Genomic DNA, 12868 nt, shown 5'->3' with positions numbered 1-12868 from the left:
GCTGCAAGGGACAATAAAAAATGTCAATATACCATACCTACTCTGAGTCCCATGGTGGTCATGATATAAGGTTTGCACTTACAACTACATCTGTACAACTAGAGGTGTTCAGTCTGTCTACAGGTAGCATAGGAGTTAATGTACCTGTTGTGAATTCTCAGAAATGAGGGAAGTTGCACGTAAAGCTGATACAGGTGTCATCTGTGATATGAAGTGTCTCATCTATATTAGTTTATAAGTATGACAATACTTATGATTTTAATTTTTTCCCCACTTGTTAACCATCTTTCTTTAGAAACACAGGATAAAATTATGAGGTTTTAGTTGAAAAAAATGAGTAAGGTTAAGCTTTGTATGGCTTTACAGCTATGCAAATAAAGTATTTCATCCACAGGACAGATTTATCTGGTTTAGTGTATATAATAAGTGATACCTCTGTGATTTTCATTCTCAAGCGGTGGTTTTCTGACTGCAGTCCTTCTAGCCGAGATGTACTGGCTTGATTGACACTGGTGACTGATGTTGATGTTTTTGAGTCTTCTTTCTTTTGATTTTGAGTGAATTGGAAACGTCTGTTCTGAGTGGCCGCATCAGGATTTGTCCTCAGTGTGATTAACTGAAAGGTTTAAAAGCTGTGAGAAATTCTGCAGAGGATTTTATTTTTATATCAGTTTCTTCTGGGCCCCCAAATAAAAATAATAGAAGGTACACTTTACTTTCCACATGGAGTACAGTTTCTCTGACCATGCAGACTATTTGTCGAGCAATAACCACCTTGCAAGATGAATTGTTCTATTTTTTCCAATTATTGGGAAATGTTTCTTTAAGTTCCAGTTAAATATATTATTTTTAAACTTTACTGCATCATCCCTTGTTAGTTCTTTCATTAATATTTTCATCCTTCAAAGGGAAACATTCAACTTAAAAATCACACTTCTGTCTGAATTTCTTATACCCTATAGTTCCAAGGAATGGGGTGAGCAGAGAGAAGCCCCAGACAGAATGAGAGAGAGAGAGGGGTACCGACAAAGTGAGCACAAGGAATTTAGACAGGGTGGGAGTTTAGCAGCAGGGGAGGAGACTAGGCTCCTTAATTAGCCATTAGTAGACTAAAAAAATGAATAGCCATTCAAATAAATTAAATGCACCACATTTTTTATAAAAGATTAATCTCAAACCTAAAGATAAACCCTAGCAGCCAGTGACAGAGAACCCCACATTTTAAATACAAAGGTAGAAGGTCAGCAGCAGTTTAACAAGGGTGGGGGCTACCCAGTTTACTTCAGAGAGTGCAAACCTATGACTATTTACCAAGTGACATATGTATAAACCCACTTCAAGCCTCTCACGGCCCTCAAGCACAGTATAGCCTGTTAAGGACCAAGCTGATGAACCGGTGGGGCCTACACAGATAGCGAATTAGTTGAAGAGACAACATATAAAGACATGGTAGTGCTGTCCCACCTCAGAGCTGGCTCCCCTCATCCTGCAGTGCAGTTAGGGAAGTCGGTTTCATGAGCCAAAGGACTGGAGGGAAAAACGCCCCTCTTTGGGACCTCCACTTCCGATACAGGTGGAAGAGGCTGATTAGGCACTGAAGTGATCATTCCAGAAGATGGGGTTATAAATAAGAGATGTAGACAGGCTATGGTAATGGGCTACATTTGAAGACAGCAGGTTGTAATTAAGTTAAGCTATTAATGACTATTGTATCCAGCTTTTATAGTTATATTCCCAGACACAAAAACTGCATTAAGATGGAGTTAAAGTAGAGTCTGAGTAACTTTTTCATGAAGCAGAAAAAATATCACAAAGTTTGAAGTGAACTAAATTCAAATTGGAAATCTTACAGAAAGAGTAATTAATTATCAGAAGAGCTGACCAAGGAATGTGGTGAATTCTGCATCACTTAGGAGTCTTTAATTCAAGATTTGGATGTCTTGCTACAAAGATGTGTTCCACTTCATCCATATGTTAGATTAAATGCAAAAATCAGAAGGTGAAATCTATGGCCAGTGTTATACAAGATGCCAGACTAAAGTATCACAATGGTCCCTTCCAGTCATAAAATTTAACCAATCCTCTGTTGCTCTGTACAGTCATTTTCAGCCATCCAAAGTGGGTGTCAGATGCTACTGACTTAGAAAGATAGTTTTACATCAACTTTGTTCTCACTTTGCACTGGTGTAAAATATTAGGATGCATAAGAAATTGGATTAAAAATACCACAGAAAATGTTTTAGTACCATTATATCAATCAATCAATGCTATGCTGTCATACAGAATGCTATGCTCATTTCTGGTCACCCTATCTCAGAAAGGATATAGCAGAGGAGGGGTTCAGAAATGGGTGATAAAAATAAACAGGCATGGGAAAATTTCTATATGAAGAGAGATTAAAACTATTAGGACTCTTTACTTTAGAAAGGAGATGAGTAAGTGGGGACATGTTAAAGGTATACATGGCAAGAAAAAAGGGACTTTAAAGGCAGCAGATTTAAAACTTGTAATAGGAACAATTTTTGACCCAATTATATTTAACCTATGAAGCTCATTTCCGTGAGATATTAATGGGGCTAACAATGTAATATTAAGAATGATTGGACTTTTATATGGATAAGATGATCTTCCAAAGTTAGGTAGGCAACAATATATTGGATATGAATCTGCGTACTTTGGGGTATAAGGCAACCTATAGGTGAAGAAAAGTTAGGACTAAACTTCCCTCTGATCTAGTTATTCCATTATGAGCTTTCTTGCACTTTCTTCTGAAGCATCTAGTGCTGGCAACAAGTTACTTGACTAGATGGACTGCTGGACTAGTATGGCAATTGCTATGTCCTATATCCTGAGCTAAGATAGTTGAACTGAAAGAAAGTAAAGAGAAAATGGTTTTTCTTTGTTCAGTCGTTTACTTCGTGTATTTGACCATCATCTGTGTAGTCACTGTTTCTCCTGGGCAGTCAGTTACTGCCTTCCAGAAATCACTTACAGATATCAACATAATGACTTTTTAAAATAAGAATTATTTTTTCAAAAATAAATAAATTAAAAAGCCACTTTCAGGGAGACCATCTTTACCTGGTATGCCATAAAGCTGGAATTTTAAAAAGTCGTTAAAGTCACGTGATCGATGTCCCTTTAATTAATGCTCAGTTAAGAAAGGTTGTGATACCCCCATCTACAGGTGCCACAACTTGCCAATGCAGCATGCAGTATCAATACAGCCTCTCTAGTCATACAATTAACTAGCCTGTAATTATATTCTAGAACTGATTTGACTGATTTATTATTTATTTAATTTTAGGGTAGCACAAAAAGGCCACTACCAGGTTGGGCCCCATTTTGTTAGGCACAGTGCAAACACTGTAAATAATAGTCCTTGCCCCCAAAGAGCTTAGCATCTAAAAGACAAGACATAACAGGGGGCAGAGACAAACAAGTGGGCCAGGATGGAGGGAAGGGGAAGCAGGACAACAAACCTAAGACGGTATGCACAGTTTTTAGCCCTTCAGGAGCAGTGATGACAGCACTCTCCCTGACTAGCCACAATTGGGCTTCAGTATTCTGTATATATTATGGCAGAGAGTTCTGAGGAGGGATGTGAAAAAGGACAATTTGGTGGCTTTATGGATTTTCCCTGGGAGCTTGGCAATAAGATAATAGATTGATGGGGTGGGGTTGAGATTTTTTTATGCTCTGAGACATCAGTGCATGTTTGCATTGTGAGTGGAAGGAACCTGAGGAGAGTGAGAAGCTGAGGAGAAGGGGTGAGTCAGCCTAAGAGATGGGAAGGGATGGGAGGGCAGGGGCAGGTGGAGGGGTTAGAAGAAAGCAGGGAAGCTGTCTCAGCCTCTGTGATAGGGGAGAGGGAGGAGCATGTGACAGAGTGGTGTGATAGGGATGGTTTCGTCAGATTTTGTCAAGTTGTTTTCCTTTGAAGAAATCAAGAAGATTCTATGGGGAGATATGCATTCATATTCAATTTGTCATTCACCAGCACTCCTAAGTCTCTTGCTTAATGGCTGTGTTTATGAATAGACTCTCAATTTTATGGCTATGTTGTAAGTAATTCTTCTGTAGGATCCAGTATAAAAAAGTCAGATTATACAGCCTTAGAGACTGAATTACTCTAACCGCAGAACGCATAAAGTACTACTGGTAAGCTATATGTGACATTCCACCCATGTGTCTCAACCCTCACCTACAGGGACCACTTCTGGAGGAGAATTAGTAGTTCAGTTCCTGCTCCTATTTGTACTTGGTTTATCTGCTGAAAATGCCAATCACTGCCAGATGTGTTGGCAGTTTTGCGGTTTGGACACCTGTTCACTAAGAACTGTTTTTTCTTCTGGCTAGGAACAGATGCCACAAACTTACTTTACATAAGCCACTAAAGAATCATTGACATTTGGTTGTTATTAACCTTAGTTGGATTGGACCTGGTGCCCTAGAAAGGCTCCCATTTCTGAGGCATCCAGTCTCCAACTAACTCTATGAAAGTCCTCCAGGATACACATTTCATTTGTTTGTTTTACTTCAAAATATCAAGTAGATTTCCAAAACTTGAGGTCTTTACTAAGTCAAACTCCCATAGGAATCAATTTCCCTTTGACTCAGATTCTGTTGGACTCACCTTGACTAGCACCTCACTTCACAAGTACCCCACAAGTGAATGGGACTATTTGTGGAGTGACATAAGACTCTGGCTCTTTGTGAATACATTCTGATTCATTCCACCAGTGTGGAATATATTATATATAATAATAAATATACCAGAAGATCTCAAAGATAATAAAAGGCACTTAAATCTTGTGTTTCAGGGCACATCTACATGGGTCAGGAAAGAATTCCTCTCTCCTTCCATCATCAAACTGCACAGTTGGTGAGATGTGTTAGGCTTTTTTGGGAGGGCCCCCCCTTGGACACATCAGATATTGGCCACTAACGTAGGCAGCATCCCAGACTTGATGGACCAATAGTCTGTTTTTATATTATAAATCCTGTGTTCCTATGAGAGTCTATTATGTGGCAAAAAGAACAGGAGTACTTGTGGCACCTTAAAGACTAACAAATGTATTGGAGCATAAGCTTTCGTGGACTACAGCCCACTTCATCAGATGCATAGAATGGAACATATAGATAGATAGATACACTTTGTATGGCAACTTCCAACTTATCTGTATGTATATACGTATCTTCTTACTCTATGTTCCATTCTATGCATCTGATGAAGTGGGCTGTAGTCCCCGAAAGCTTATGCTCTAATACATTTGTTCTTTTTGCGGATACAGACTAACACGGCTGCTACTCTGAAACCTGTTATGTGGCAACCATTCCTGCTGTCTGAGTGCCTCACAGTCCTTAACATATTTATCCTCACAGTACCCCTGAGATGTAGACCAACACTCTTATGGCTGTTTTACCGACAAGGAGCTGAGGCATAGAGGGTATGTCTACACAGCTCGTGGCAGTGAGCCTCCCAGGCTGGGTCGACAGATTTGGGCTTGAAGGGCTCATGCTATTGCACTAAAAGTAGCTGTGTAGGTGTTGTGGCTCAGGCTCTGGGAGCCTAAGGAGAGCAGTGGACTCCACAGCCCAAGCTGCAGCCTGAGCTGGAACTTCAAAGCACTGTGTACACATCTGTTTAAAATGGCAGCACAAACCCCGTGAGGCTGAGTCTGTTGGCCCAAGCTGCTGTGGGCTGCGTAGACATATCCAGAGAGATCGAGTAACTTGCCTTAGGTCACATAGCATGTCTGAGGCTCAGCAGAAAATTGAACCCAGGTCTCCTAAGCCTCTGAATAGCACCCTTCCCCTCTTACATTTCTTAAAAGAAGGAACCAGAGACCTATTCAAATTACAGATGCAAATCATTATTTCCCACCGACTTAGTGAGATAGTGAAAGTGTATGCATTAGAAATGTATGTATTCAAGTTCTTGTACATTTTGCTTTATGCATTCATCTCTCTCCAAAATCTCACGGACGTTCACTCCCTCTCCCACTAGGGCTCAGAGATAATTTAATGCATAACAGATTGGCTTGATTTAGAAATCTCACATATTCCTCTTGCTTGTAGGAGAAATGAAATTAATATAGAATTACCATACAAACATCAAGTAACAATGTAAGTACTAGCATAAATGAATTCACTTACCTTAGGTACAAAAACAAGGCAGAGTGTAATGGTACTGCAGAATATAATGACTAAAGCAACAATGCAGAATTGAACATTGGGCTGGTCCCGAGTGAGGAATGAAACTGCAGCTCCAATAATACACATGATCCCCACGTTGTATACGCTCATCCCGATGTATTTGCTGTCATTCAAAGCAGGAATGCTGACATTTCGAGTCTCCCATGCTAAAAAACAACCAAATAACTGAAATGGCAAAAAGAAAAGGAAAAAAGGTCACTGTTATAACACAATACCACTAGTTTACATGAATCAAAAAAGTAGTTTTTATTACAAACTGTTATATATTTGGGTATGGTATTTCTCTATGAGCAGTTTATGGATTGTTGACAGATCAATACAGCATTAGGAACCAGAGATACGAATGTGCACAGCACACGATATCTAATTCAAAATACACTAACTCCTATCAGTAACTACAAAAATTAGATTTATACTGCTAATCCAACTCTCAAGAGATAAATGTGAAAACTATATTAGCAATCAGAAGAGATGGGACTGAACTTCCCCAAAGTTCAGGGTAGTTTGAATCTAGGCCCATCTTTAGCCATCAGTAAAGAAATATCATTACTGCTTTCATTCAAGGATTTCATTAAAACCCAAAGGCTGAAATTCTGCAGCCTTCCCCTGTTGCTAGTTAACGTAGCTAATCTGGTAGCTCAAGTAGTAGCAGTCTGTGCTGCAATCTCCTTGATGATGATGGGCTGTGGAGGGTGGAGGCTTACAGTTACAGTTCTGACCATGTAATTAAAAAGTGTCTTATAATGCATATGCATAAGGGGGCTGAATGAAGGTTGCAGAGAAAACCTTAATATGAAGATTGATTACCTGTATCCAGTTCTTCAAAATGGACTCTGAATATTCATACTCTTGAATATGTGCTGACTGGTGTCACTGAATGGTGCAATCTTCCACTAGCAGTGCCTAGTCAAACACTCGCATGCCCCTTTCTGCCCCTACCCTCAGCCACCGAGCATTATTCTGAGAACGAGGCTATCAAAAGGAGGGAGGCAGCGGTTACCACCTCAGTTCCTTCCACTACTAATGCTGAGCCAGTAGAAAACAGGACCCCACAAAACAGAGGGAGGGCAGGGCATGTGAATATGCTGAATCCATCTCAAAGAATCTCAGCTACTGGTAAGTAACGTTAATTTCTTCTTTGACTGTCCTCTGCATAGTCCCTCTCCTGGTATAGTTTAGTCCATAGTATGCATTTTAAATTTAATGGTGGGTATGCAGCCCTAACTAAACAAGGACTGAAGCACAGATTTGCCAACTGTGCATCTGACCATATATAACCAATAATGTTTAATGAATGTGTTTTGACTCCACATGGCTGCTGTACAGACTTCTAGTAGTAGAACATGTCTCCAACACTCCACTAGGGTGATGGCAGCATTGGTGGGGTGTGCTTACAGCAGAAGAGTGAGAGATTGTGATGCACTCTCATAACTTTCTATTATGCCCTGTCTGACCCATCTTGATTATGTTTGTGCTGATGCAAGATTTCCTATATAGTTACCAGCATACGAAACAAGCAATTTATGCAAAGACCTAAAGTCCTTGTTCCTATTGAAACAGAATGATAAAACTCTTTTTGCATCTAAACAATGCAGCTTTGATTTGCTTTTACTCAAATGAGGTCTGGGAAGAAACACTGGCAGACTAATGGACTGACTGACATGGAACTCAAGTGATTTTTTTTGGTATGAATCTAGGATATGGATGAAGGTCATAAATAGAGTGCCAGCCATTAAGGCATGAAGTTTACTAATCTTCCAACCTGATATTATTTCTATAATAAAAGCAGCCTTAATAGACAAAATAAGGAACATGAAGAAAAAGCCTCGAAGGATGGAGACATAAGCTGTGATTGTAAAGTCCAATGGTGCAATAGAACCTCTTACTGGGGGGTACAAATTTAGTAATCCTTTAAAAAACTTTTAACATCATCATGTGAAAATATTGCTTTGAATATGAGAAGTTGCTGTTGCAGCTACACATACTTTTAAATACTTTAAATATGTTTTAAATATAACAATTACTCTAATACAGTTTGAATAGGGGCTGACACAGGATTTATATCCCTATCAGATAGCCACGGCAAAAATCTTTTCCATTTTAACTTATAATAACTTGTCTCTTGAGAAACGTTGCTACTATGGACAGACATTTGGTAAAGAGATGGGATCCTGAGGAAAGGCCAAAAGGGGAGAACGCTGAACTGGAAATGGTCCTACCCTATGGCAAAATGAAGGTACTTCTGGTGTGATGGTCTTATTGAAATATGAAAAGAAGCTTCTTTGAGATGGAGAGCAGTAAAGCAATCTAGAGAAGACAGGGAAGGAATAATGGAAACTAGAGTCAACATTCTGAAATGCATCCATCAAAAACACTTGTTTAGTTTCCTTAGATCCAAGATGGGATGAAGTCCTCCATTTTTCTTTGGAAATGGGAAATAGCAGGAATAGAACCCTTGATTCCTGAAATTTATTGGAACCTCCTCTATTGCTCCCTTTGTTTACAGAGAATTGATTTCCTATCTTAACACAGTCATGAGAAGCGTACCCGAAAAAGGAGGGTGTGGGAAGTTGGTTTGGGGTGAGTGTGTTGAACTGGATGGAGAAACTGTTCTTTATAATGTAAGAACCCATCTTTCTGTGATGCTCTTTAGCCAGTTGCTCTAACATTGGCTTAAACAGTCTCCAATTGTAAGGGAAATAGAAGCCAAGAATGGTTTGCTGCCCTGAATACCACTCCAAACCTGCATCAGCAGGCAAAGAAATGGTTGTGGACAAAGTCTTCTGCTTCATTCTGGCTTTAAATAGTAATCTCTTATATGACTGAGACGTAGCAGTTATTGCTGCTGTTGGTAGTGATGTCTACCTTTGTTGAAATAAGAAGGTAGGTAGTTAGCTATTCAGATGTTTAGAGAGGAAGAAGAGATTAGCTTTCTTCCTAGAGAATCTAGTCTTTTCCCTTCTCTATTGCTAGGAGTAGAATGTACCTCCTGATCTTGATCTTTGCATTGTTGCCACCACTACTAGAGAATTTGGTGAAGGATGTCCATGAAAAAAAGAAAATTCTACATTTGGAATCTGGTAAAGCTTATCTATCTTGTTTGCAATTGGCTGTCAAGACAATGGGTATTCCATATTAATTTTGCCGGTTGCCATACTCTCTCCAACAGTGGCAGAGAAACTTTATTTGTAGAAGTATTTCCAGATATATCAAAAATGGGATGCACAGTTTCTTTTAGTGAAAATGAAGGTTATTTCAATGTAGAAACCATTCTGCTGATTAATTCCTGGGAATGAATGGCATCCTCTGAAGGAGAAGGAGTTGAGGCTACTCCCACATTTTTGTCTGGAGAGGATTCACCCACAGGTTCCTGGTCATGGGAAAGATGTCTGTAGAGAAACCTCTACCTTCTCCTCTTCATCATATAATTCATCATTAATTAGAGTAGGGGACTTGTATCCCATCACTGGATCCATTAGTGTAGGATCCAAATGTCTTGGATTGGAATGTGCTCAAGCGGATGTGTCCGATCCATATAACTTGGATCTGGATGTCACAGATGCAGAAAGACCTCACCAGATTGATGGTGAACAGAAGGCCTGGCCCTGGATGGAAGTTGATATGGAAGGTCTGGAGCTGACCAGTAAGGTCAAGGAATTCATGGAGGCACTTGCCAGTCCTGCCAATTTTGAAAGTTTGGTATCATGGCAGAACCAGGGGGATACCTGGGATTGTAGTAGTCTGTGTCCAATGGAGGTCTCTGAGATTGTGGTTCCGGATTATCCATTGGATCCAGTTGTTCGTCTGAATGTGGATCTGAGCCTAGATCTGACAACAAAATGATTTGGGTGGGGGGACTACTGAGAGCAGTATTCTTAACATGGACATTGGAGAAATCATCTGAGGAGAGTCCGAAGGTGTCTTGGGTGGTGGAGGTAACATCGTCAATGGGACATCTGATTTCTTTTTCTTGTGAGAGTGTGGGGATGGATTCCTGTCCAATCTTCTTTTCACTGTTGCTATCATAGAATCCACTGGAACTGATTAGTGTGGTTCTGCAGACACTTGTATGTCTGCTGCATTTGATTTGGTGAGTCTCCAGACAGGTGTTTAGTCTTTGCTTTTTTCTTCCTTGGAACCGAGGGCTCTGGCTCCATGGAAGTTTTTGGCATCAATTGTTTACCTTCCATGTCTGATTTCCTTGATACTGGTACCTTCTTTGGTATGGGGGGGAGGGGTGTGGTCAGATGACTTTGTTACCAAGTGTTCAGTTTCTTTAGAACTGGAGTTTGTTGCTGAGAAGGATGGCTTATGTTCAAAATTCTTCCTGGAAACAGAAGGGCTCAGAGCTCACCCAGGCCTCATGTTTTTATCTTCCAGAGCCTTAGGAACTAAAGATCTGGAGGTTCTTGCTGACAAGACTTCTTGTAGAAGGAAGGCTTGGAGTCTCTTCTGCTTCTCCTTTCTGGCTTGCAGTGTGAAAGTGCTGCAGATTGAACAACAGGAAGGAGAATATCCTTCTGCTAAGCACTTCAGGCAGCAAGCATGGGAGTCCACATCTAGGTAAACTGCCAGACACATCTCTTAAATCTATGCTTCCTGCTCTTCACATCCACCACAAGAACAACGGAAACTAATACTAACAATAAACATATATTATCTATAAAACAACCACCAAGGCACTGTAACTATCTGTCTAAAGAATCTTGATTTGTAGAAGGCTCATGACTGTGTTAGCAGTGGAAGGAAGTGAGGTGGTAACCACTGCTGTGCCCCCTTTTATAGTCACACCCTCAGAATGTGCTCAGAGGTTGAGGGTGGGTGCAAAGAGGAGGATACAAGTGATTGACTAAGCACTACTAGTAGAAGGCTGCACCATTCAATGGCACTGGTTGGTGCATATCCAAGAATGGGAATATTCAGAGGACACGCCAAGAAGAAACTGGCATTTCCTAACTTTTGAGTGCTTAACTTTGCATCCCTAATTATGTCCTTTTAACACTGTTCTTGTTTGTATTTAAAAATAGAATAATAAACACCTGCATGTTCATAATCAGAGAGAGTTGGTATTGTTACGATGACAATGTTCAATACCACTGTTACTACACGAATACAATTACAATATCGAGTTACTATATTAGTTCCAAGCCAGAATCCTGTAACTTTAATGAAGAGAGTTAGTGGACAGTACATGCTTTGCAACCTGTGACACGTCAGGATTTCTAACATCTCCTGCTACAATCATTACTAACTACATATTTAGAATTTTTATTGAAATATGAAAAGATTCCTTTCTAAAAAGCATTAGTCTGGGAATACAGCCAACAAACAAAAAATGATGCCAGCATTTACTACAAAGGCAGTTATAAAGAAATCAAAAACATCAATTATCTCTGAAAAATTGATTTGAATAGGGTTGTGGGAGTTGTGGTTTGACCCATCCTCACTTATAACTGAGCACAGCATGTAAAGCAGTTAAATATCCTCTAGCTCAATAGAAAAATACTTAATTTCTATGAAAACCAAAGAAAGGGAAAAGGTTTGGGTGCAAATGTTTCTTTCACAATTGTATGTTATAATTTGGGGAGTTTATTCCTACTTCTCATTGGCATTTATGACAAAATACTTCTCTCTGGGAGAAATCCTTTTTTTTAAAAGAACCACAACTAATTATGGCCAGGGCGGTATTGAAACGGGCAAAGCAAAGAGAGTTGCCTTTGGCCTCCTGAGAGGACAGTAATGGTTGTTGCAACGGTTCTTGTTTGCCAATAAAAGTGACTGTACTGAGTCCAGCAAAGAATCTACCGGGTTCTACACCCAGGCTACCGAACTGGTGATCTGGTGAGAACACATTGCTCTTCTTTTTTCCCATTTGCCCTCACCATGCTGCCTCCTTCCTTCCCAAGTGAAGAAGCCAAATTGGGGAAGGGTAGTAAAGACTGTGGGAAGCCTGCCACACTCTAAAATGCCATTTTTGAAGTTAAGATTGGGATCACGAGCTGCTAGTGAAAGATAAAGTCTGCAATTTACTGACAATTCCCATGAAAATTATGTGCCTAGCCACTTTTGAAAATCCCTCTTAATGCTTATCTGCATAGTTAGGCACCTAAATACCTTTAAAAATCTGCCCTCTTTGGTTCAATAGGTCCAGAGCTTGTTGATCTTCAGAACATGTTGCAAGGTCTACTTTGGATCTTCTCTGATGATGCGGGTGGGGTGTAAAAGGCTGGTTTTCCCTTCTTGGTTTGTGGGTTGGAACGTTCTGTAATTCCTCTTTTTGACATTATATTGATTTGGGCTATTATCTTTATCTGTGTTTTTAAATTATAGTGTCAGTGTACTTAGAGAAACTGTGACTGTACAAATTGGAAAATAAAATAAAAAAAACCTCTGAAGGAAATGGGGTTACAGCACTATACCTGAAAGGAGAATCTGGGCCATTAACAGAAATTCACTGCAAACTGCTGGAGGATAACAGGACTGTGAGCAATACACAACATGGATTTATAAGGTTTAACTGACAAACTTGATTTTTTTTTTTATAGAATTACAAAATTTGTGGATGACGGAGATCCAGTAGAGGCACTATAGCTTCAGTGTAGCAAAGCATTTAATGCTGCCTCTCAAACCTACACTTGCAAAATCATTT

The 12868-nt window shown here is 39.8% G+C and overlaps 1 protein-coding gene across 2 annotated transcripts in view; it reads right to left on the bottom strand.

The window, feature by feature from the left end:
* GABBR2 (gamma-aminobutyric acid type B receptor subunit 2) overlaps positions 1 to 12868 on the bottom strand; it is an 844982-nt gene that overhangs the window by 35737 nt on the left and 796377 nt on the right. For both annotated transcript variants that reach the window (XM_084618280.1, XM_084618281.1), the window contains 2 exons: positions 6160 to 6384; positions 434 to 616 (listed from right to left, as the gene is read on the bottom strand). In XM_084618280.1, coding sequence (XP_084474406.1) covers positions 434 to 616; positions 6160 to 6384 — 408 coding nt within the window. The remainder of the gene's footprint in view (positions 1 to 433; positions 617 to 6159; positions 6385 to 12868) is intronic.

This window comes from Lepidochelys olivacea (genome assembly GCF_965140295.1).
Source record: "Lepidochelys olivacea isolate rLepOli2 genome assembly, chromosome: 2".
Lineage (NCBI taxonomy): Eukaryota > Metazoa > Chordata > Testudines > Cheloniidae > Lepidochelys > Lepidochelys olivacea.
Note: the sequence above shows the minus strand (reverse complement) of the source record. Positions and strands in the feature narration are given on the sequence as shown.